This window comes from Hetaerina americana, unplaced genomic scaffold (assembly GCF_022747635.1).
Source record: "Hetaerina americana unplaced genomic scaffold, ioHetAmer1.1.p SCAF_7, whole genome shotgun sequence".
Classification (NCBI taxonomy): Eukaryota; Metazoa; Arthropoda; class Insecta; order Odonata; family Calopterygidae; genus Hetaerina; species Hetaerina americana.
Window position 1 is genome coordinate 46,855,310 of NW_027287316.1, and position 26,780 is coordinate 46,882,089.

Here is a 26,780-nt window from a genome sequence, read left to right on the forward strand (position 1 = left end):
TGTAATTCCTTTCAAACCAATAATAGATAAAATATCATATTTACTTCGAGAGAGTGAGAGGGATTTAAAGCCCTAACAGTTTCTTTTGCATGTACAGAATATAGCATTGCAACAACCAAATAAAATGTGTTAATATTTGTACACTTTGAACTTGAAGTCATAATAAATCTATTACAAACACCTTCCTTAGACTTAGATAGTACAGAAAAATCAACAAACAACCAAACTGTTGGACATGGAAGGTGATTGTCCCTGCTTCTTAGATCTAGCTCAACTTTCCTTCTGGCTAAGTGTCATCATCCTCATCTTCTTCACCATCTGGAGGTCGAGTTGGACAACAGAGACCCTCTGAGCCATCTTCCCGAATACAAAACAGCAAAGTTTCAGCCATGGTGACACGATGTGGGCATACACCATGCAGTTCCCTCAGCTCTTCACGAGGGAACCATGCAGTTTCTTCATCTTCTACAATAACTACACCAAAAGCCCTGTGAAAATTAAAAATAAGTCAATGAAGGAGATGGAAACTTCAGCTCCTAGGAACCATAGAGCTTTAATATGGCCAAATAAACGGGCTCATTATTTTAGGGTTTTGTTTCATAATGTACATATATACTTCACAGGATATGAAATCATGCCACTATTGTATGTTTTTTCATATCAGGTGACCCGATTTAAAAGTTGACAGGGTTTCAATTGGAGGAATTTAGGTATATATTTGCAGAATAGATCTTCTTGAATGTTGTGCATGATTGAGTAAATGAATTCATCCACCAGATTTAGTAATGGATGGTGGATTGGCCAATGGAATTTTAGATAATATTATCTTGTAGTTAATTATGGAATTCCATTTAATTTATTGAATAGGAAGTTTGAATTTAGAGTATTAACAAATAGGCAAGTTTACTGTGTTTAAAGGTTGCACATGGAGAAAGTGGGAGTTTCTCAGGGTAAGACAGGATTAACAATCTAATGAAAATGATGTCTTGGAACATGGTGCAACTCCAATTAAGCAATCAGTTATCCAGAATAAGAGCTAGCAGCCCTCCTTGTGATTGTAAGGGTACCCACAGAGGCCAATACACCAACAATTGAATTTCTACAATTATTGTAAAATTAACTTTAATGAGCTTAGTACTACATTGTGAAACAAAATAAAACCATCCTATTATTACCATAAATGAAAACTTACCATTAAATCTTTGTTACTTTTATTCTTTCAGTAACTTTTGGTGCAAGTATACAAACCCATTAAAACTTCAATTAAATTGGGATAGAAAAGCCTACAAAGGATCTGTGTAAGTGATAATGAATGAAAGAAAAGTGCATTAGGTTTGACAACTGGGATGTGGTTTCAGAATGTACCAAGGAAAGACAGTAGGAAAATTAGATAAGGAAATGAAAGAATTAAAGATAAAGACAGCTTTAATTCTACACTTACTAAGCCCTTGCAATAGAAAAGGTTTATTTAAAAGTCTTTCAGAAAATCGTAATTTTTGGAGTAATCTTCTCCAAATTAATTTCATATGTCAAAACTCTTGATGGATGTTATAGAAGACTCAGAAGAAATGTATAAAATTGAGTGCAAAATAATTTGTGGCATCTGGCATTCAACATCATTTATGTTTATCAAAGAGTACTTATATTTTTAAATAAGAATATTTTATCTTGCATCAAGCATGGCTTTTATTTTCTATCCTAGAAGCATTCATTTGTCACAACCATAGGGACTCAATACTACTTTAACTTTGAGAATTATTTTAAATTTCCAAGATTGTCCACTGGGATTGTCCACTGTCTTTAGCTTGCTTAGAAAATTAACTTACTGTGAATAAATTCATTTCTAACGCAAAAGAGACAACAGGGTAGCAATGAATATACAAACACTTTTTAAATAAGATCATATACAGGTAGTGACTGATAGCCATTCTAATATCTTAAAAATACTTAATTTCAAACTCTTCGTGGTCTCTTAAGTGCTTATATTATACCACATTAAAGAAAATAATTCAGATCTTTATATATTATTTTCTTAAAAAATATCATTTGCCATAAAAAAATTAAATACTTTTCAAATGCTTCTTTGTAAGGTTGTGGATTACTGATGGGGATTTACCTAGCTATTGCAACAACAGGAATCCAGAGAGCAGAGGCAAGAATGAGAACAGCTATGAGGCCGATAGCCCAGTTTGGCCATTCTCGATTTTCTGTCTCCCCACGCCCAGCAACCCATGCTGGGTACCCGCTGCCCTCGGTTGCAATTTCAGCAAAGCTGGCCACTAGGATGGAAATCATAGCCAGGGGAGAGAGATATTTCCAGCATGCCTGCCAATACAACCCTGGTCTTCGTCCAGTCATGAGTTCTATGTCATCAGCAAACCTAGAAAAAGTGATCGATTAAATATATGCAGGCCATTAAAAAAATTAATGAGGAAATACTAATAGTCACAAATCATTTTATCTTATCACAAATCATCAAACCTTATCATAAAATACGCTATGCAACAAAATGTCATGAGTAATACCATTGAGACACATAAAGCTCTTACTGCACTCACAATAGCTGGAAGAGCTTTAGCTCACATTGAGCTAAGATGTATTGGTATATATGAGGGAATCCTAAACCCTAGAAATAATGCATCTTGAAAGAAGATATTGAGTTTGCTTAGGATGGGTGAAGTAAAGGACCCCTCAGTAGAAGAGGATATGGAAAAAGTGTAAAATAAAGGAAATAAAATTGATATTAATCAAACCTAATCAGAGTTGAGCTCAGGAGCTAATTATTATTCCTCTCATCCAAAGTGGGGAAAACATAAGTTTTGGAAAGCATAAGTTTCATATTTTATCATTCATTTGGAATAAATGGTAAATGGTAATGGTTTCTTTGGCGGTAAATGGGTGATTCTGATGCTCTAAGTATCTTGATAAAATATGTTGCCTGCTTCATTTTAACGTATTGGCTCTACGCAAATTTTGGAAATGCGAAGTAAAGTAAGCAAGTTACTCGTAAGTAAATCACAGAGAATCATGAGAGAAAAGCATTAGCATTGGGAAATCCCAAGTGCACGCATGACATTGAATAATAATAATAATATTTAAGTATTCCAAAATTATAGTTTTCGCTTCCATATTTAATATCTCCACCACTCAATTGACTCTTGAGGCAAGCATGGCCAACGTATGCTGGGTTGGTTATCGTGCGTGTTCTTGCAAACGGCAAGCAGTTTGAAAATCCATGATCACATCCTAAATTAGTGCACCGCCACGCACAGCTTTCTTGTGTACCCTGGTTGCATAGTAACTAGGATAGTTGCTAATTAGCGTATCTTTTTTCATAAAACTTTCAACGCAAAATATACGGTACCCGCGGAAAGGTTTAGAGGTTAAATAAATAACTCATAAACTGCAAACAGACTGGAAATATTTTTAAAAACATACTTAACGTTTCGTCTCAATCTGTATTAGTTTTACAGCTTGCAATGTTATCATACGGCCACAAAGTTGACTTGTTACAGGGTCTGTAAAAATAATAATAAAATCGGCGGGGCCATTTTAATTTCTTAGATGGTGTGAGAAAAGTGAGTAATGACGACTTGATATTGAAATAAATCCCTCACTGAAAGTTTCTGAAGGCTTTCTTCTCACATCTACAGCTTCTTTCCGGATGGCAAATGAGAGAATCATGTAGATAGCAGAGTCCCCCTATAAAACTCTTCTTGCTCTTAAAAATTTCTTGTATCAATTTCAGGATTTATATGTTTAAAATCCATTTCAACATATTTTTTTTTACTTTCTACTAAATTTTAAAAATTTCTTCCCTCACATTTACATTAAGGCTATAATTTCTTAGTTTGATTCTGATCAAATTACCTCCTTCACATTGTTTTTACTTGGCCTAGTGCATATCCTCAGGAGTGTAAGATCCTAGGTGCTATTATTTCATTTCTATTTTTGAGAAATAGTGACTGACGTCGGTGAGAGAGTGATCCTCAACTTATAGAGAGGGCTCTTATTTAATCACTCCTGACATTTAAACAAGGCACAAAAATATGCAATGATGTACTCTGTAGAATTATATATCTCAACAGAAAGTGGAAGGAAGGGAAGAGGCAAAATGGTGGCATGAAGTGCGAGTGTGTGTGGGTGTGGTGGATTAATCATTACAAAATCATAGACAAGTGTTGAACCAGATGATAATAAATAAATACTCCTTATTTAACTAATGAAACCCGAAGACCTAAGATAAAATATTAAACTCAGAAACAAATGAATTACTATTTTCCAAGGTGACAAAATTTTAAACGACTAAATCAACGATTAGAGTGATATTTTTTATCTCTCAAGTTTAATTAATGAGCAGAAAATGCATTTCACCTAAGGTACACATATGTAAATGAGGTGCACAGAAAACAATGAAGGCATACCTGTTTATAAACATATTGCTTCAAACTTGAACATGATGATACCATGTGACTACAATCTTGGCCACGATGGTATCCTCATAATAGATATGATTTGGTAGTGATTATCCAGGGAAATTTAGAGAGAGATAATGCACAGAGATTTATCGCTGAGTGTTTTAAAATCAAAATGAAGGATGACTATAAATCAGGCTTTTCAATAGATAGCAGGATTCAATGAAAACTTATCATTTATAGTCAAATCTAGTTCATAGACACAGTATATCTATCGTTTGTACTCAGGAAAAAGGGGTAGAGTCAGTTCTGTGCTGATACTGTTATTGTGGAAACCTGAATAAGGCTAAATGTTTTGCAGTACTGATTATTTCTGTTTTGCTAATTTACATTTACAAAGGGTTAAATATATTTCCACACAAGATTTTGCTTGATTAATGTTAATTCCATCCCCAACCATATGCAATGACTATAGAAAAAACAGTTTCATTTCACACTGACAGCAGAAGTGGTACTTAAGATCATTAATAAAAGGATGGAGAGGAGGGATAATGATTACTCAGAGGATGATCTGTTTGGGTTCAGGAAGGGGAGAGGTACTTGTGTTGCCATAATAGTAATGAGATCACTAATAGAACAGAACATTGAGTTAAATAAGAATGTATTTGTTTGCTTCAAAGGTTTAAAGAAGGCACACATATTTGATAGAGTAAATAGGGTAGAATTAATGAATGCATTATAGAAGATGGGAGTGGATAGGAGATATAGGGATTTATCCTCAACCTGCACATGTCTCAGACTGATCAGATCGGAGTGGCAGATGGAGATTCAGGGTGAGCAGTGTTAGAAAGAGGAGTAAGACATGAATGCATTTTATCACCTGTGCTCTTCGATATATATGTGGAGAAAATGGTATAAGATGAACTGGAGATAGAAATGAAAGTCTGAGGGGGAAGTCATAAAAACAGTTAAGTTTGCAGGCGATCAAGCTTCAGTTAGCCAGCCAGCCAAGGGTTGCAAGCATTGCTGAGTACATAAGAAAATGAGTGCGATTGGCATGAGGATCAATGTAAATATGACAAAGTTATGATATTTTCAAAAAACAGGAAAGCTAAGTTGAACCATATAGGAGTTCATATACTAGAGCTGGTGGAATAGTTTACATACCTCAGAAGTGTTCAGAGCCAAAATGGTTGAACTAGTTGGGACATAAAAAGAAGAATTTCATTGGGCAGAGAAGCTTTCACAAGGAGGGAATTGATGACAGGGATGTTGTGTAAGGATGCTCAGAAAAGACAAAAGAAAACTTCAGTATGGAAGATGGTTCATAAAGCTAAAAAACTTGGCTTTTGATACAAGGTGTTAGGCGATTTTTAAGATGTGGGTATCAAGTTTTGAATGTAAGTGAGAAAATTATTTACCTCTTTAATCCATATACATATGAAACCCCAATGCACTCAAAGAAGGCAATTATCAATAAGGGAAAATTGCCACTGAAGTCATCAAACAGAACGAACACATAATTCCCTGCACCATGAGCAAATGCCATTGAAATCACACAGCAAAGCAAGCAGAGGCCACCTGAAAATGAAATAATAACCATTAATTTACGTATAATTTTATCATTTGAAACATAGCTCAAGAGTTTGTTATTGAAGGTTGCTTGAATAGAGTAATCATGATTAAAGCTCATTCTGTCTTAATAATAAATTAATTTATATAGCATAGCATGCAATTAAAAAAATGTACTTATATATATATATATATATATATATATATATATATATATATATATATATATATATATATATATATATATATATATATATATATATAATGGCTATGCCATTAAAAGTTTAAAGTTAAAGAATTACAAGTATTAAAACCAACTGCTTAAAAACGTAATTGCACAATTTCAAAATTTACCAGTGAGGATTTCCTTCCTAAGATTTGGGAACAACTTCATATCCACAAGGGAAGTGACAACTCCCTCAAGAGTACCAAACTGGGAGTCAATACCCAGAGTGAAAAGCATGAGGAAGAAAAGGACGGACCAGAACTGTGCCCCTGGAAATTGGTTGATGGCTTCAGTAAAGATGATAAATGCCAATCCAGTGCCAGCTGCAGACTAGAAAATAAATAAAATTCATCAGACAATGGGAGTAATTGGAGCAGAAAAAGCATCTAGTTTGATTTTTTAACCCATGATCGAACATGCAATTTATGTGCAGTATAAGGGACACATATGAAGAGTCTAAATTGTATTTATTGACTAAAGAGAAGACCTATGAACGACCTACAAAACAGATCAGGGTGAATAGAATGCCACAATCACAACATTTTTGACTTTAACTATAAACTTAAACACTTGCATGTAGGTAGGTGTAGAAAGTAAAATATTTTTGAATTCGTAATTAATATTAAACTCGTATTTATAGATGTTTTCAAAAAATTTTGGTAATCAGCTCATAATTTATAAATTACCCAACTTAAGTAGGGTATTAATTCTTTATAATAGATATAATAACTAAAGCACTTTCTAATTACATAATGGTTTGCCATCCAATTATTATTATTACAATTATCCCATTATATCACATGTAGCATGAATATATTAGTTTTCCTCTTTATTTAAAGAAATTAATACAACATAATCAAATTGTGTGATAATAATTGACGAGTGTTTTCTATTTCATTTAATTTGTCAAAAGATTTTGTCTGAAATTTTATACCAGTGGTTTATGCATAAAGTTCACACACTCGATCTTTTTGGGGATAGTGTGGTTGCTTAGTGAGAAGAGAATTGAGCTACTGACTGGAAAGTCCAAAGTTTAAATCTTGGATAATGGCTTTTGACAACCAACCTTCACATTGATTACTGTGTACAATTGTAACCTTTTATGGCAGAGGGAAGAGAAATGATCTTCTACCTTCTGCAGGTGGATTTCATATACCATACTACACTTATATTTAGTACTTGGTAAATGCTACTTTTAACTACCAAACTGTCCTTCAGTTAAATACTATGTTTCGGCTGATCGTATTTCAATAATATGTAAAGAAAGTCTGATAGGTAAGTCACTTGGCAATGTTATGCATTAAATTTTGAATTACAGCATGGCCAACTTCTCTGTTTTTTTTATAATTGAGAAGGGCCCACTTCACCATGAGCATGAATTGACAGGGATTTAAACACTGACAGTTACATTGCAAAATCTACAGGAACTTTGATGAAAATGTTGTCACTATAAGGGGTTTGGTTTTATTGGCAGTAAGTCTGAAAAAAGGATATTCTTCATACAGTAGGAAACAATACCATAGATAAAATCTTTTTAATAGAAGTGGAGATGCAGAGAATGTACTGGAAGGGTTTATAGGCATTATTTCACCAAAGTAATGTGGATTGCAATCATGGCATAAAACATCTATAAAGATACTATTAGGCAACCATCTTATTTAACCGCACAATCAGTTCATTTACCTGCTAGGCACCACTGATTAAATATTATAACCAAGGTGACTTCACCACGTGGCTTTTCTTCATTCATTTCCATGCAAATTATTATTAATTTAAAAATATCAATGACAATTACATATAATAAAATTGCAATAAGTCCAAAATCATGCAATAAATTCACAATGATGAATTATTGTGGAGAGGATAAATAATTTCCTGGTGCTCTTCAACCCCACATGACAAAAATTATCACTTTCTGTGCATTTTTTGTTCGTATGGTGATTACATGCCAAAGATCACTCTACCATTTGTACATGCGTATACTGAAATCAATGTGTGCATTTATTTCACTGATTTGGATAAATGTGCAAGATTTTTGTTTTCTTTTCCATATAATGTGCTTAATTCTGCATTTTTGTGCAACTTCCAACTTTTGTGCATTTGTGCATATTTTGCCTTGGTTTGCATTCTCAGGCATACTATAATTTTCTTTCTTTTTCTTTACTGTAACATACATTTGGATGATCATCAAGATTTCTCACATTGAGAAGAAATTTTGAAGATTCTCTGAGCAGAAAAGAAGCTGTTTGATATCTCAGTTCAAATTGCTGAAATCACGAACAAATCCTGCCAAATGAATTCAAGTCATAGAAAATATTTGCGTTAAAACTCCTGTCATGACCTGAGCTGCTTATCAATTATCAAATTAAAATTATAATTTTTAGAATTTACAATATGATTGCAGCGAAATAATATGCAAGCAAAAGTGGCTCTTTTGAAAGATTTGTTTGAAAATTTAACTTAGTTACATTGATTCATTATATAAAATTGAAGTGAACATTTTGAAGCTAGTGCAATGAACAATTAAGTTCGCATAATTCAGTCAGAAAAAAAGCAACTGAACAGGGAGGCATCTATTTTACATAGGAATATGGTGATGATAAAGTAAAATGATTAAATCTATGAGTTTTGAACCACATAATTCACATATGGTGCTGAAAATTAATGCAGGCTCCATCCTGATATTCTTTAGAAAACATTGATACACAAATATATTTGGTAATATGATGATTGATACTTTTTCTATTCAATATCAGGCAAATAAAAGCATGAAGACATTATGAGAAGGATGAATTAACACTGCTTTTTAAAAAGATATGTTACTAGTCTGCCTGCTCAGCAGTTATCACAAAAAACTTGTCATTGAGTTAATGAATTTGATATACATTCGGTACAAACGTTTTTTACTGAGGTATTTCAAAGCTGTATTAATTTTATTTACCTGTTAACTAAGAGGTTTGTAGTTGGATACCTTTTTAACAGTAAATAATGATAACAAAAAATTTTAATTTGTATGTAATTAATAATACCAATTTCTCAGGAATGAAATCAGAGGAAGAAATAATTTTTCCCAAATGAATAAGATACAATCCTTCTCAAAAATGTCTTTCATGCTTCCATTTTTCTGATCAAATGTCATTTACATTTGGTTGTATATTCCAAAACAAGTTATTTAAAAAATATAGTTAAGGATTTAAAACAGATTTGTGCATCAATTAACTATGGAGAACAGCACGCTGGAGTCAAGGTGTATGAATTTTAGAACACTCTGTACAGAAAAACATTAAGATGAAAAATTGATGTATTTGTGAAACCTAGTAGAATTCCTTCATATGGAGAGCTTCTCTTTAAGGAATCAGCACTTAAGAGATTCACTCTTGATTTTTTTTTGTTAGCATAGTTACAAAATACTTTATTAATATCAGATATTTAAATTTATAAAAAACATCCCAACACATATAGAAAAGCAGTAGGGACTTAGTGAGGACCCAATAAACAAACTACAACATTCATGTGTATTATGGGATGCCTTTAATGGATGTAGAATAATTATTGTATGGAAAGCTATTTAAAACGAGAGATGAGTTACAAATTGGGTGTTGATATGGCTGCTCAAAGATAGAAGGATTTTGTTCTAAAAATAGATTTGAGGGTTTAGAAAGGGATGGAGAATAAAGGGAAGTAGGAGGGAAACATTTTTTTCCTTTAACATATTTTTTGTCATTTGCACTTTCTCAAGGATTTCTAATGCATCCCTTTTCTTTCACTTAAAAAAAGGAGAAATTAGTTGAGGTCCCTCTTTCATCCTTTTTATTCCCTGAAATTATTGCAAATAAATCTAAAAAGAATAATATGAATTCATCTCTTGAGCAATATTTTACACTGGCCTGAATTTTCTTATGATATACTCTCTTTCTGAACTGATTCCAATCATTAACTATTTACCTTCCTTAAATTTCCAAGTTACCAACATAGCAGATACCATAAAACTCACAAATGAACACAAATAAGTTTTCCTGAGCTCAATTTGACTCACAAATAAGAAACATATATTTTCAATTTAAACGAAACTCACAAACATTGATTGCGTTATTCTGATTCTTGCCATCATCTTTCCCATAAAATTGCTGCTTTCCAAATAAATTATTCTTACAATTCATTTCGATTCAGTAAAATAAAAACTTGGAAGTACAGCAAGGAAATTATCTCTTTATTCTCATACTCTTCCAGTTATTTATTCTTTTTCACCAGCGGAGTACAATACTTGTTTCACCTCCTCCTTCCCCCACCTCTTCTCATCAATTCAAAAACTCTTAAGGTGCATCCTGGAATCACTTCCATAAATAATGACATCTGCTAAGTGAACTTTACTTTTTTTTTCTATTTCAGAAAGATGCTGATACCTGATGAAAGATACCTGTATGCAATAATGGAATTTATTACATCTGCACTAAAGTCTTCCCACTTTGCTTCTTATGTTCTCTATTGATGGATATATTTTGCAATGATACACCGGAGGATGATAGCATGTTTTGAAACTATGGTCAAGAAAATAAAATAGTAGTGGATTAATTGTAGTTTTTTTTTTACAATTCCATTAACTCAATTTTATCACAAATGAGGAAAGTCTTTAATCAGTAGGTTTGATAATTTATCACCAACATGTGCAGTTGACTCCAAAAAATAATATTTTTATGCTGCAGAATATAGACATTCCAATAAAGCAAAAAACTTTGAACAAAATTCATTAAATAAATTAAAAAGAATTATATTTCAGTGCAAAGAAAAATTAAAAATTGAGATCACATTTTCAATCCAGTAACATTTGATTTGGGAACATGAATGCATGTATCTGATGAATAGAGAAAACATAGATTAAGTGGAAACATTATTTTAGCTCAATTTGAATTTTTTCAAAGTTCCTGCACATCTAGTTGTTCACTAATGATTACAATAAATTAACTATTAAAATTCTAACTGTCAGAGCAAAAGTCTTTCGTACATGATTTAACACTGCAGGTAACATTAAATTACAGAGAAAATAAATCCAGCTTGAAATTGAACAAAGAGGATGAATTTATGACAGTTCAAGTTGAAAGATAAAGAGCTGAAATATGCTCATAACAATATTTTCTGTTAACTACAGAAGGTAATCATCATTTGCAGTTCATTTATTTGACAATGATTGGCACCAAAGTAAAGATCCATATGATTTTGTTCTAATTTTATGAAGGCACATATTTTACATTTTTTTAATTACACAGAACGGCTTGAGATAAAAAGCAAAAATGATAAAATTAATGCTCATCTGTGGCCATTTAGAAATTTTCATGCATATATTTACAAATATTCCTTTCATGTAAGGACTTTTAAAATACCAGGGAGCTTCCCTGGTCTTATGATATGTACAAGATAAAGAAGTTTAAGCTTTTTAATTTTAAGGCCAATCTTTTTCCCACATTGAGTAAAAATGTTTAAACAAAATAAATACATGAAATACTCTATGTCAATGATGGGGACATTCATTATATGGAATACAACATCCAGTACTGTGTCTGGAGATGGTATGATATTACCAAAATGCTTCATAATGTTTTAATTCCTGTTTAAGCGCTGCTATAAATTACAATTTACAAGGACTAGTCAGGGTTATTTTACAACTCAATTTAAAAACACTCACATTATCCAGTTCCTTTTCGAGGTCACATTCTGGAAGATTTGGTAGGTCTGGCACTACAGTTGACTGTAGGAAAGCAGTGGAAAATGTAGGAGTTGTGTTTGATGGTCCCCATGGGAGCATGGGAGACTGAGAAGGAGAAACACTTGCCAAGGAGGCATAGTAGGATGACAATGTGGCATTTCTTTCCTCTAGGCACTTGTCATATATCATATGTGCCTTGAACCCTGAAAAAAGTATAGCAGCTATTTAATGAAAGGCCCCAGAAAGGAGGAAAAAAAAGGCACAATTTAAGAAGAAATTCCCTGACTTCCTACTTTAACTATCATAAATTTTTCGATGAGATAGTGTTTTTGGATTATTCTGATCTACCCCCTGGTACAAATGCAGAAGAGCATTAGTTTATGTTATAGAACTTACAAAACTTACTTATTTCAGAGTGTAAAAATCATTTGCATGCATGCATCAAGGGATCTGGGATTCAAACCCAGATCCCTTGATGTCCAGCCAAGTGCTTTAACCAGCTCAGCTATCGAGGGGTCTTCCAGCTCAAGCACTTGGCTGGACAATTAGAGATCCAGATTTGAATGCTGGTCAAGGTGAATAATTTTTAAACTCTGAAATTGTTGCATTGGAAGAATTTCCATGCTGAAGTCCTTCTCACTAATGGGACATGGTGGGTTCTTGGATTAATTTCACAATCAGGGAAGAGTGGAAAAGACATTATTCACCTAAATTTTCATAGGGGATTTTTTTTAACATTTCAAATATCTATGTTTGAGGAGAAGATAGGTATTGGTTACAGAGATTTCTACACAGAAACAGCAAGCATTGTTCTCACCTCCTCAATCATGTATTTCATCAGGTACCAAAATCTCACAACTTCAAGACATCTGAAGGAGCTCACTCTTATGATTTATGGGGAGATATTTAATATATGAAAAGAGAATATTTAATTTGCTTCCCCCAATTCTATGGTATTCCATATTTAGCCTTATTTTTCCAATCTTTTTTCAATTGTTCTCAACTTCTAGCAAGCACCAAAATTAGTCAGTTAAAGTTAGTTAGCCAAAGATCTAGATTGAAAACATTTTGCAAGAAACATTTAATTTCGAAAAATGTAAGTAAAAAGGTGATATAAAAAAATGTTTTGCAGCAATTTTCTAAAAAAACCAATCTGATTTTTCTGCCATTAATTATATTTTAATTAACTTTCAACATTATTACGTAAAATATTGCACTCATACTGTAGTGTGGATGAAATTACTTGATTAATCCATAATGATGGAAAAAATTATTCAACAAAACTATATAAACATCATATTCAACTATAAGTTAGACCAATTTATCAACAGTACCTAAATATTTAGAGGATAACATAATTAAAGGATTTCTCACCAATAACTGAGAAGACCACAATGCCTGCAAACATGGATGTAAAGCAGTTGGTAAAGGACACCATAATGGCATCTCTGAAACAGTCATTGTTCACTGGGTTGTATGAGGAAAAGGCTATGAGACCCCCAAATGCAAGACCAAGTGAGAAGAAAATCTGTGTCCCAGCTTCAAGCCATACAACTGGATCTGTCAAAGTGTACCACTGAAAATATTCATTAGGAAAAATTACTAATGAGAATACTGAATGATTAATATTAAAATGAAATCATTTACACTAAATGAAAATGTTCAAAATATGCCATTTAATTTAGCAGGAGCTTGGCACACTCAAATTTTAATCAAAAGTGATATTTTTGAAATTAGAAATATTTACTACAAATAATTTTACATTAGTAAAAGACCTTTAAAACTGCACACAATTTTAATTGAACATAACATTTATTTTCATCAAATATGCATCTAATAATAGGTAAGTCATAAATTTAAAAATTAAATGGATAATATCCCAAAATATGGGAAGGAATATTTTTTATCATGATTAGTTGAATTGATTTGTAGACATTAGGCACTAGTTACAAATAGGTTCTTTGTTTCCATTAAGATAAATATATTTTTTAATTGATAAATCAATTATAGCTGACAAAATTAGCCTGATAAGAGTTTGCATAATTTATTTATCAGAATTTTCCTTAAAAAATACACAAACAGTGTGGTAAAACCATTTAGAAAAGACAAATACATATATGAATAAATAGGTGAGCTTTTAACTTTATTTGACCAAGCTTAATTTTGCTAGAATTCTAAACTGTCACTATGGTAGCTTGTTTTAAGAAAATTAAGATTTTTTTGGAATAACTTTCTCACCTTAGGTGTGAATAAATGTCGTAAGCCATCCGACATTCCTTTCAAAGTAACACCACGGAAAAAAAAGATGATCAGCACAAGGTAAGGGAAGGTGGCAGTCACATACACAACCTGAGGAGGGAATAATAGAACAATGAATATATCATAAAATATAACTATTATCACATTTTTCCTAGCGATTTCACAATCCCCTCAATACTTTGCCAGTTGGTAAGCCATTTATTTTTTAGCAATAAAAATAAATAAACTGAAAAGAGAAAGCGAAAATTAGAGATGACAGTTGAGCAAGGAAGGTTCAATTAAAAGTAAACAATGACCATTTTGGCCTTTAGGTTGAAAATTATTCAGAAGCAAAATGATGAATATGGAATTTTTCAAACTTTGCATCATAAATTTTTTCATGGATTCAAAGCTTGGTTCCTCTAATTGTAAGCCACACATTTGCAAAAAGGAACTTAAGAATTCACATTGACTTACAGGAAGTACGAAGAAACTATAGAAACTAAGGAAGAAAAAGAAACCGAGAATTCCTGTTTAAAGAAACTAAAATGAAATACGTATCAACATTCTTGAGAAGTTTTATCTGGAAAAGCCAGCTCTGAAATTTTCTAAAATTCCAATTCACTGACTCATAAGTAATAAAAACTAACTAAATTAATTTTCCCAGATTCGATTTCAGCTGGTTCCTCTCTCTGTAGAGAAAGCAGATGTGATCTAGGGAGACGAGAGACTCAGCGTTAAGAATAAATTCCATGAGATGCAACATAGAGGTGGGAGGAAGGGAGGTGAGCATCCATTATTATGATCACACCATCACAACATCCTCTTTTACTCTTTATACCCCAATACAACGTAAGAAAGTACAACTTATACAAAACCCCAGAGCATACAAGTATGATGACATTTACACATTTAGGGTAGGGAGGCCAGATTTATTCATTAAATCATCTGTTTCCCAGGAAGACTCGGCCCCCAGGAAATCACACATCCTCAGCTTAACAAGCATTCCAAGTGCATCTACCTTATTTGAACTCATGATTGGTCAATAACGGAACGCTCAGCTCATTGGTAGTTATTATGATTTATCTTCTGCGACATTTTACACGACTGAGAGTCACCTCATCAAAAACGTAAAGTAAAATATATCAAAAAAATCAAAAGAAACGTGGTCAGTTATGCTTTGAAGAAGTTGAGTAGCTCAAAACCTTTTCCCGTTTTTCCCTGTCTCCCCGTATGGGTTTTATAACATATGGTACTGGATGCACCGCAGGAAGATTCCGAGGGAATATCTGAGATAGGAGGGGGATATCTGAGATAGGAGACGTTGAGGGGTGGAAATCGGGAAGCAAGGCGGGGCGGGGAGAAGAGAGAGAGAGAGAGATAAGACACCGCAAAAGCGATATCTCTGAAAAGCTCCACCACTTTACTTCGTCAGTTTGAGCCTCGGGAGGCGAACACACGACATCACTTGGGGAGTAGGAAACCGTGTAGTTCCGGAAATTAACGAACAGCACTGAATTAACGGAATTGAATCAACGTGGAGAGAGGTGAACGTGTTGGGCACGCGCCAAGAGCGGGTGGGGTGCGTGAAAGAGATAATGACCACGGCGAATGGTGGGAGGGCAACGTGAAAATATCACGCTGTCCGGATTAAGCTCCTGGGGCGAAGGCGGAAACACTCACCCTGCCACTAAGAGTAACACAACTCGCCACAGAACTCAGCTTACCCAGTGGAAAGAAGCACGCCAGGCAAAGAAGAACGCGTGGTCAAATGTAATTCGAAAACAAATTTCTTCAACGAAAAAGAACGGGTATATATAATGAAAGAAACAAACATAGGAGAGAGTACCGTGAAATTGGAATGAAATTATGTGAATAAATTGATGTTGTGCCATGAAAAAAAAAACTATCATAAAATTCGCTTCCGAAAAAATTGCATTCGGGAACGTATCTGAAATTTATAGCCATAAAATGATTAAAAAAATAAAATCTCTCGTGCATTTTGCATGGTCCATGTTATGGATAGTCGATTTTTTAGCAGTATTTATTTGTCAGATTATCCAACTGGGTTCATTCATCGACCACAGAAGACCACACTCTACCTTCCCTGAAGAGGCGATCCCCTTGATCATGCACATGTACACGAGCATCCAGGCCACAATCAAAGCAAGCGCAATCTTCCAGTTGAATACTTCCGGTGCATTTATATCCTCCGATATCATCAGTGTCGTTCGGTACCAGAAGTACTGAGTAGGACTGCTTCTCTGAAATAGAAATCGTTAAAGACAGATTAGTTGTGAGGTAAAGAAGAATTCGAAGTTCAACTATTAATATGCTTGCTTGCCGACCTCGATTGCAATGGGGTAACATCTTCGCCGGCAAATTCAGAGGTCGTCGATTCGATTACTGGCTAGGTGGGTCATTTTTTTAATAAAAAAACCATAAACCTAGTGTATGGATTTTTGTGATTTAATTTTTTATGTGTCGTTGAAGAATCAAGTGTAAAAAACCAACTTGGGTGTTTACGGATTAGCAGTTTAGAAAAGTACGCAGTGACTTTGGCATTTCTGATAATAATAATTGGAAGCAGGCGAAGATAGAAAATAAATATATGAGTAGTTCTTAGTAAACGTAACTTAAAAATGTAATGATACTGCTGCCACATTATTTATAATATGCTAAAAACAAGTGTGTACACGAAATATCTTTCCGAATTTAAATTATAACTTCTGGTAACAACAGTTCAGAACGGTTACAATTCTGGTCACCCCATATACCCTGCATGAACGGTGAAGTTCGCGAATATCGGTTATCGTGGATATCGATTGGGACTCGGAAGATGCGGAATTGATGATATGTGGATCAGATAGAGAATGTAGAACCTTAAGTTACCCGAACAAATACAGGCAGATACATAGTAAAATACTGTAATATATTTAAAATTTACTACAATGTTGCGGAGGGCATGTGGAACAACGTACCGATAAGATACGTATTTTTTATTTCAGCATTGGGAATATTCGTGAACAGATATTGCTTTCCGGTGTGCACCGCATTCTTTACGCAACGGTCTTTCTTACTGTCATTACGTAATCCAAGAACGACCCTAAAGCATGCAGATGAGGACCGTGCACCCACAAGATATACTTCAAATGCACACGTGAGATTTTCTCGTTGCATAAATCACGGGCGCTGAATAAAAGGGCATCGATAAAATGTTAAAATATGAGTAATCACTAAATGAAACAGTAACTGAATCACTGATTCGAAGTTCACATTGCGGTAAACATAATGATACTATTTTCATGAGCGCCATTTCGGACCGTTGGACAAATAGTTCAAGGACAAATCAGGGAGTGAGGTCCTGCATGGATCTCACTCCGCCGCTGACCTACTGTTCACGTCGGATATCTGGGGTCTCAACGCGAAACTCTACTTCGACCATTCAAGCAATGATTAGACTCCAGACACCATTGATTGCATTAGACTCCAGGTACTAATCAAGTGGAGAAACATACAAATGAAAACTGTCATGTGAATTGAATGCGGGAGCTCGGATGGGAAACTGGAAAAATTGCAGCTACACCAAAGGACGAGTACCAATATGTGTGATGCGAATAAATATCGCAATAAATAAACAAGAACCTTAGAAACCGTCGTAGAGATCATCAATCAACTAGGGGCAGAGGTCTCACTAAAGCAGAGTGATTTTTCAGAAGACATCAAGCTTTATCCAGAGAGTCTCTCGCAGAAAACTCTTTAAGATAAGGACTCAGGGTCCGAGCACGCGCCGCGTAATCCTGAGAGTAATTTGTTAAGGGGCACTAATTCCAAAAAAATGGACTCCTCCTCTAACCCCAAGCTTCTCCCTCTTCCCTTTAAGTTCACCTTTTCCCAGATGAACTGGGGGATTAAGAAGTTGTTCAAACCCTCAGCCCATTCCCTTATATACTATGCAAAGGGATGAATTGATGCAATTTTACTCACCACACACTCCGGCTCCGGGACGTAAGAACCATTCTCGTAGTACTTATTGGGGCACTCTGCCCAGGGAAGCTGTGTCTGAAAACTCTGGAAATAGATTGGAGGAGTAGTGCAACAGAATTAGTAGAATAGAACTTGTATGAGGGATGTCAAAGTACTACAAAGTGAATGAGAGACTTGAGTGTTATTAAGAGTGAACAACGGTTTAAGTCATGGACTGATTAAAACTTCAACAAAAATACGTGGATTTACCATGATACAACTGGTAAACACAGATAATTAAAGCAAACGCAGGAAGAAAACGTTTCAGCAGAAGCTCGAAAGACTATGAGTACACAATATGGTCAGCGTAATTAATATTAAATGCTACCTATATACTACACGCGAATTATGCACGATATGGTGATGTACTTGAACTTTCAAACTACGATACAAATTTTATGTTGATTTGGACAGAGCAGTATTATATTTTTGACCTAACCCAGGTTAAAAAAATATACTGACCATAGAGCGGATTTCATGAATTGATAAAATCCATATTATATCGGTGGGGCAATGAGAAAAAAAGTGAATTGATGCGGAGGTACAAATCAAAATAGAGGAAATATGTTACGTGGAATACGTGAAATGTGAAACGAGGATATACGTGTTCGACGCATATCCTCGTTTGCGCTCTATACCTGTGTTCAGATTCTCCCAGAAGTTGGGCCCTTTTGAGTGTGTGTTTCTTGAGTGCTTGTGTGTGTGATTGGTCTGTGCCAGTCACAAAGTGTGTGCTTGAGAATATCCTGGAATCTTTGACGGGGTCTTCTCTACAGCCTCGTGAAGGATTCCAGTCAGGATAGTGTGTGTATGGCTGTGTGTGGTCCCTGACGCGGATTAATTTCCCGTAAACCACCACCGAGGGTATTCTGGTCGAGAGGTTGTGGTTGGTCCCTGGCGTGGTTCCTGTTAAAATAACACAACAATTGGTCTGACGAGAGTTGCGACTAATTATTACGGCCATTGGAGTTTCTTCCCTCCCCTCTTATTTTCGGTGGGGCAATCAGAAAAAAAGTGAATTGCTGCGGAGGCACAAATCATAATAGAGGAAATATGTTTCAGCAAAGGTGATATGCTTTGTGCATGCTATATAGTTTCCACCTGATTTTAATGAATCAACTCTTTAAATATCTCAAATTTGCAGCGATACTTAGATTGGAAGATGAGTACAGCCAATTTTCCGTATTTTATATTTATTTACCACTGTTTATGTACACGTATTATATAGCTCTGGATTAAGATATTAAAAATTTCTCTCGCACTAAATTCAGGTTTTTATCCAAATATACTAAGAACATTGACATATACTCGTATTCATTCACAGCGATGGGCACCGACATTGAAACCGATTGCTCCGAATTTTGAAATCAAAGAAGGCCGAATTCTTTTAAACATTCCCAGTGGTTCAGTGGCGTATACTGCCGTAGAATGGGACTCGGTAAATGATGGAATTAAGGTTGACTAAAATTTTTATGATCATCGTTTACATAAAATAGTGACTTACAGCGACCGCTGCTAGAGAGAGAACGCGAATCAAAAAATTGTAGACAGCATTGAACTCCATTCGGCAGTTAAGAGCAGAGGGGAAGATGATTTACAGTTATCGATAATAAGTAATTAAGATTAATGGATACGTGACTTGAATAGCAATTGAACGTCAGCTTGAAAATGAAAATTGAATTTAAATAACCGTTCACTTTGTCATTTGACGGCGAGGGTATTTTCAGATTTCAAATTATGGGTGGAAAATCATAGCCAAACAACAAAAATTAATTATTTCGTTGGTCATCAAAGGATATTTCTGATACATTCCACTCAATTCCAAATACGGATATATTAAGCCGGTATATTGTTTCCCCAGTTCGTGATTCTAGGTTACATTAAAAGGAAGCAAAAAAAATAATTTTTCAATTCACAACTACGGAGTGACACACGTTTTTACTGGTGTGAAAAAGAAACATGCATGGCTCTCAGTAAAAACTTAAAATATCACGTTTTTGTATCAGAGAACCATGAAATATAATGAACAGTACAGAATTGAGTCGGAGTTAAGTAAATTTCACAGGATAAGATTTTATTCAGAGGTTGGTAGGGGTTTATCGCATTTCAACTCACATTAAATACTCCAAAAGGTTATAGCAATCAAGTTTTAATTTACCTGGACGAAGTAGAATAGGCACCAGGCGATGATGGTATTGTAGTACAGAGCCACATTGAAGGATACCACCGCGCTGCTGATTCCAATACCACCTAAGTAGGGCGACATCTGGTTCCAAACACCAATAGCTCCTTTCCGAAGGCGCTGGCCGATAGCCAACTCCAAGTAGAAGATTGGTATGCCCTCGATAGCCAGCATCACGAAGTAAGGAATGAGGAATGCACCTGTGTGACGAAATGTCGCTTGCAAAGTTATTGGAAAAATAAAACTCAAAGTTCTAAACAGAACTCGACATGTTAAAAACTTTTTGTGGCAACAACTCGAAATTATTAATTAGTCCGCGCGAGATAGTTTTTCCAAATAGCACGGGACGAAAGTTGTAACGCAAAATACAAGTAAAATAATTTTTAAATATTTTTAACCTGAAAATGAAAATAAGTTGAAAGTACCACACGGGAGATATTTTTTACCCGATTCATTTATTAAATCCTTCATAGGAAGTACATAACCACCAACCAACATTACTTCCTCGGGTAGGGTGTATACGAGTACATAGCAATACAAATACGCGGAGTAGGCGTAGAATGAGACAGTATCCAAACTTTTTTACTTTGAAGTGACTGTATTATCAAGATTACATTCATCTAAGAGGCTCACCGTAACTCGTTTGAATGTAGACTCCACTTGAATGGCAAAACATAAATTGCATGCTCCAGGCCACCTTTAACGCCACCGTCGCGATAAACTGCAAAATTAACGGCACAAGGTCGACGCGGGCGTCGGAATACAGGGTCGCACCCAAAAGTGGTAGGACTGATTTTCTCTGGCGCGAACGGAGCGGTGGAGGGGGGTCTGTCTGGCAGGGTAAGGTGGAGGGGGCTCTTAGCAACAGACCGACACCAACCTCAGTTGCCTGCGGAACGTCGTTGAGTGAGGACACCGTTTTTAGTGAAGCAAGTTTTTTGTCCGCGTCGAAGAACAAAATGAATCTGAATTTAGAGCAAGGTTATTCCGTGATGTTTTGTGCGAAACTCGGGAAGACGGCAATCCAGACCCTCGATATGATCAAACAGGCTTATGGGGACACTGCCTTAAACCGTTCCACAGTATTTGAGTAGCACAAGTTGTTTAAAGAGGGTAGGGAGCTCGTTGAAGACGACCATCGCTCCGGACGGCCGTCGACGGCAAGAACCGACACGAATGTGGACAGAGTGAGGACACTGCTGAACACAGACCGATGCTTAACCAGTGAAGGAATTGCAGACCAGTTGGGTCAGTCTGCATCCAACGTCCAACGCATTATTTCACAGGATTTGGCCATGCGCAAGGTGTGCGCTTCATCATGACAACGCGCCGTGCCATGGCGCGCTCGTCGTCAGACAGCTCCTGGCCAAATACGGCGTTGCCACGTTGCCGCACCCGCCCTATTCTCCCGATCTGGCACCACCGAACTTCTCCTTCTTCCCCCTGATGAAAAGACAGCTCAAGGGACGACGTTTTGACTCGATAAAGGCCGTTCAAGAGGCTTCGACCAGGGTCATCAACGGCATCCCCAAAGAAAATTTCCAGCGGGCGTACGGGGAATGGGAGCAACGTTATACTAAGTGTGTAGCAGCTCAAGGAGCATACTTTGAAGATTATTAAGTCGATGTAAGTATATCGTCAATAAAATTCTTGTAAAAAAATCAGTCCTACCACTTTTGGGTGCAACCCTGTACGTCGTTAATTTGACTTTTTTCATCGAATGAGACGCTAGAGCTCAAGCAAAGGGAATTCCAACGTCGTGAAAATTCGCCTTCATAAGATCTCATGTATGTATTTTCAAGAAACTTCAGAAAAATAGCATGATGCCATATGTATTTGTCCAAAATAAGTTCCACGGTGAAAAAGGTACTTCGTTTACCATTTATTTTTACTTGTATCCCCCAGGGTTCCAGTACGCTATTTTTGTCGTTTATGAATATATATTAAAAGGTTGCGAACAAAAATAATGTAAGATAAAAAAGGATTCGAGAAAATAGATTTTGAACTGTCTACCTCAAAATACTAACGTACATGAAGTTTCTACATGACTCATTACATCTTTTGTACGTGAAAGGGCATTTATCATGTACTCTATGATACTATAAAGGATAAATATAGTTAAATTGTATGATTTTTGCATTAAAATATTGAAAACTAACGACTAACTCCGAAATTTGAATGCATAGGAAACATTTTACATCGCAATGCGATCTTTATTTATTTCTCGTACTTGAACAAAGGTAAAAATAAAGCCATTCAAATGACATCATAAGAGAAAAAATAGTCTGTATATGGCACTAATTGACGAATAGTGGTGCGATTGCAACAAAAACGATGTTAAGCCACTAACTTTACCACTGCATCCAGATTTTCCAGCTTTAAACTGTTCATTTATAGCATACCTGGCAAATCTAAATGATTTCACTGACCACTATGACGTTACATTGCTTTTCTGCGGGCTACGTATCAATAAATAGTATGCTTTGAAAAATATAACACGTCGGGTCGCAAGCCGCTCGCGGATTAGAGCTCGTCCTCCGTGCTCTAATTTATTTTAGTATCACTCTATCCGCTTCACGGTCTTGCTGTCACCCGCTTCCTCTTGCCAAAGTGTAATTTCCCGCTGTGGGAAATGGGCGACCCTCGCCTCCGCTTCCTTTTTGTACCGCTCTATGCTCAGTGTGTGCCGGTGGGCAGTTAGTGCTGTTAGTGACGTACTTTTTTAATTCTTTTGTAAAAAGCCGTTCCCTGTCGGTTTTCCTTTCTTGTTAGATTAAGAATTCATATTTTATTCCTAGTTTTAAGTTTCACTTTCTCGCAAACCACACTTCCACCTCAGCCATGTTTCTTTCTTCAATGCCATGCGTTTCTTATGTACAATGACCGATAAAAGTGGGACTTCACTCACCTTCAGTGGGTTTATACTTGCCCGCTTGGACAGTCAATGAACATTTGTGTGCCAGGCCTGACTTAGGAGTTTGCACTTCAAAAAGAGTGTCGGATTTATGCCGATCGTCACGTTTCGATTACGTGTCTCATTAACATATTTCGTAGAAAAAATTAGAAAAAGTGAATTTATACAGTTTACGGCAAAATCATTTCTGAATTCAATATTATCGATCCGAAATATACTCATTGAGATCCTGACTGAAACTTGTTGACAAACGAGAAATAGCTATCTCCGAAGCAATAAAGTGCTTTCACGACAGCAGACATTCACGATGGAAAAGTCATCCAACGCGAGATGCCAAGTCCGCGCCGAAATTGTTTCAATTGGGTTGACGTCCGACACTAAAGGAAGATGAGAATGACTTGTATTACGAATGGTAAGAATGTCACAGGAATATTCCGAATTTCAAAATGTCACTCGCAAACACATTTTGGGCACCTGGCAGACGAGAGACCGAGGACCCTTCAGTTAAATTCGATTTAACGATTCAAAATTGAAGGCTATTCAATAAAACTTCCAGGAATGAAATGGCTTGATATCAATAGCAATTAGACAAGCATCATATCACTTCTTATAACAATAATATGAATTAACTTTTCTAGTCTTTATTACCTTTTACATTGATATCTTGATTATCATGAAGAATACGCTAAAATAATTGCAATCTGTACGAGGTATCAAGTCTCAAGACGAGGTATCAAGGTATTAAGTCTCAAGGCGTAGGACAGCCACCTGTGAGGTTATACTGGCCTAATCCTCTCCCTATATCGCTAAGAGTTTCAAATAAATACTAGGAACTCAAAGAAATCATGCAAATTTGGTTAAATTAAGGCTAATGTACGGGCGCCATCCAAATTTGAACGCGGAACCTCTGGAGCAGTAGCTCTACCCTATTCTATTACGCCACCATACACATGTTCATAATGCCTGTTCATGTTAGCCTATGTTCATAATTTTTACCAAGTGAAAATAACCGGTGATCTAGAGATTTATCTAGCAGGTGAGGGTATGTCCTTTTAAATAGCGGATATCTTCCAATAGTGGATGCATGATCGGTTTCAGGAATAGGATTTCTCCTTTTGAATCTTTTATAAAAATTGTCTAGATATAGAAAAACATCCTTAACCCACCTAAACTTCACTCGAATCAAACAATCTTGCGCTCAGGCAATATCAACAGTTTTTATACGTTTGATTTTAATTTTTGATGACGACACGGACGCCAATTTAAAGTATGGAGATCCGCACTCGGCATTAATTAACAAAGAGGAATCGTTCTCGATGAAAGTCATTCAACAATAAGTTAAACAGATTCCATACACGGCCACTTCTCCATCAGGGTGGGAAAGCGTGATGCCTATGCGGGAATTACCAAAAATGCAGTGGAGAGGGAGGCCGACTTTAAGGAATCTCAGCAGCCAGCGCCACATTTTATCACCATTGAAGCTCGGAGCAGATTTTCGTAAGAGTCTAAAGCGATTCTGGTCTCGCGATGGACCCATGCGAGCGTGACAGAGAAGCGACTGACTGCAGACCGAAACGGATCACGAGCAACGCGCCGAGGAAAGGAATTCCGCCTGAATTGCGAGAACATAAAGCGGGACGTGATGCCGAATCTTGACGTCCTTTGAAATGAAACAGGCTCCTCTACAAAAGACACTTTTCTACAATGGGGCAAAATATATTCTTTAGGGGTATAATAATTTTATCCCCATATCGATATATGGAGAAATTATTGACGCTCTTTTCAATGATAGTAAGAACTTACGAAACACATGATCAAATCAGAGGAATTTAAGTAGTTCTATACTTCAAAACACACGATGTTAAAATTACGTGTTAAGATACGTGTTGTTGATATTTAAAAACAAATAAAACTGTAAATTTCATTGTACAATATCTCGTATTGTCTTGGTAAACTGCTGGGGGAAAAAATAATAGAGAGCATTCAGGAATACAAGTGAGTATGTACATGTAAGGTATTCTTCGATGAAAGGGTAACACAGGGGTTTTAGGGTTGGACACCCTGTGATCAAAATCCAACAAATTCCTGAAAATATTTCGCAAAATACCATTTAAAAAATTAAAGAATCACCAATGAATTAAAATTAAAAACAATAAATATGAGATGCATGAGGACTTCGGCCAGTGAAAATTCCCCAGAAAGATTTTTTAAATAACTTTGGCAAAATTCTACTAAGAGCCCAGCCCTTAACGCCAACTAAGCCAACAATTCAGTGAAGAGCATGCAACAAATTTAGTCAGGAGAGATCCGAGTTATGGAACGTCTGAACATTGATCTAAAAATTCCTTGCGTAAAGATTAACAAAACTTTTATAATAAATTCAGACTCAACTGAGAAACCAAATTCCACTAAAAATTGCTCAGAAATGCGAATAGTGTGAGAATTTTCTATATTTTTTTATTAATTTCAAGCAACTTAGCCCAAAAGATTTCAAAATTTTCTCAAACAACAAATTCCGGACAAAATTTTCATACGATGAACTAGCAGGTCCACAATCTATCGGACAAATGTTAATTTCATCTGGGGTTTGAAATCCGAAAAAAACGAAAATAATAACTATTAATGCAAAAGATAAAACGCTAAAAAGTTGGATCAAAATTGGGCCTTGATGATTTCAGCTCACATTACGAGACTACCGGGATTTAAAAATATCCATAGACAAAGTTATTATTTTCATTAATCACTCGTTTTATTAAAAAGCGATCACATGCTTTTTTTGGTTTCCGAATTTTGAAGATCAACAACAGGGTCAACACTGATTTTCGAATTAAAAAGCTGTTTTTAAATTTTTATAAAGAATATTTCATCTTCGCTTCACATTAATGTACACTAAAAAAATCAGTGTTTTCTGTACCATTTAATTTATAGTAAAATTTGAAAGTAACACTGATAATTAAAATTAAAATGAGATAATACCACATGAGGATTTCAAGGGTAAAGGGTGTAATGAATATCGTGTTTTCATCTGGATCAATAATTTTAGAATCAGAAAATATTTAGTCTCTGTAAATCCAGGATTTGCCGTTCGACTCGAGGTACGTTTTGAATTTTCCCCTCAAAAATTTCCCTTTCTTGCTTTTATCAATTCAAGAATAGTTGGATAACCATAAAGTTCTTCAACGCCATCACTGAACTGGTGCCTAAAGAGGATAGCCTACAAAATAATGTTCCAAAGGAGCTTGAATTTAGGACAGAGGTCGTAGCCGTGGTATTTAAAGGCCACCTTTCCCAATGTTTGAGTTAAACATTTTTGACGTGTTAGCTGAGGGAGGAGATGAAGGGTAAAGGTCAAACCTCACCTCCGCCGTTCTTTTGAGCAAGGTAAGGGAACCTCCAGACGTTTCCGAGACCGACGGCGTAGCCGACCGTCGCCAGGAGGAAGGTGAGCTTGCTGTCCCATGATTCCCTCTGCTCCCCCCCGCTGGGTCCGACTCCCCCTCCGCTCG

General features: G+C 35.7%; 1 protein-coding gene across 1 annotated transcript; it reads right to left on the reverse strand.

The window, feature by feature from the left end:
• Nucleotides 1-26,775, reverse strand: LOC139696832 (sodium-dependent neutral amino acid transporter B(0)AT3; the record flags this gene model as incomplete). Its single annotated transcript, XM_071595713.1, has 11 exons — nucleotides 1-488; nucleotides 2,117-2,380; nucleotides 5,837-5,996; nucleotides 6,342-6,543; nucleotides 11,894-12,117; nucleotides 13,289-13,490; nucleotides 14,153-14,263; nucleotides 16,255-16,416; nucleotides 18,140-18,223; nucleotides 20,337-20,560; nucleotides 26,634-26,775. Coding segments are annotated over 11 exons (1,977 nt in total), but the record flags the coding sequence as incomplete, so codon positions are not given.
• Nucleotides 26,776-26,780: the final 5 nt, after the last annotated feature.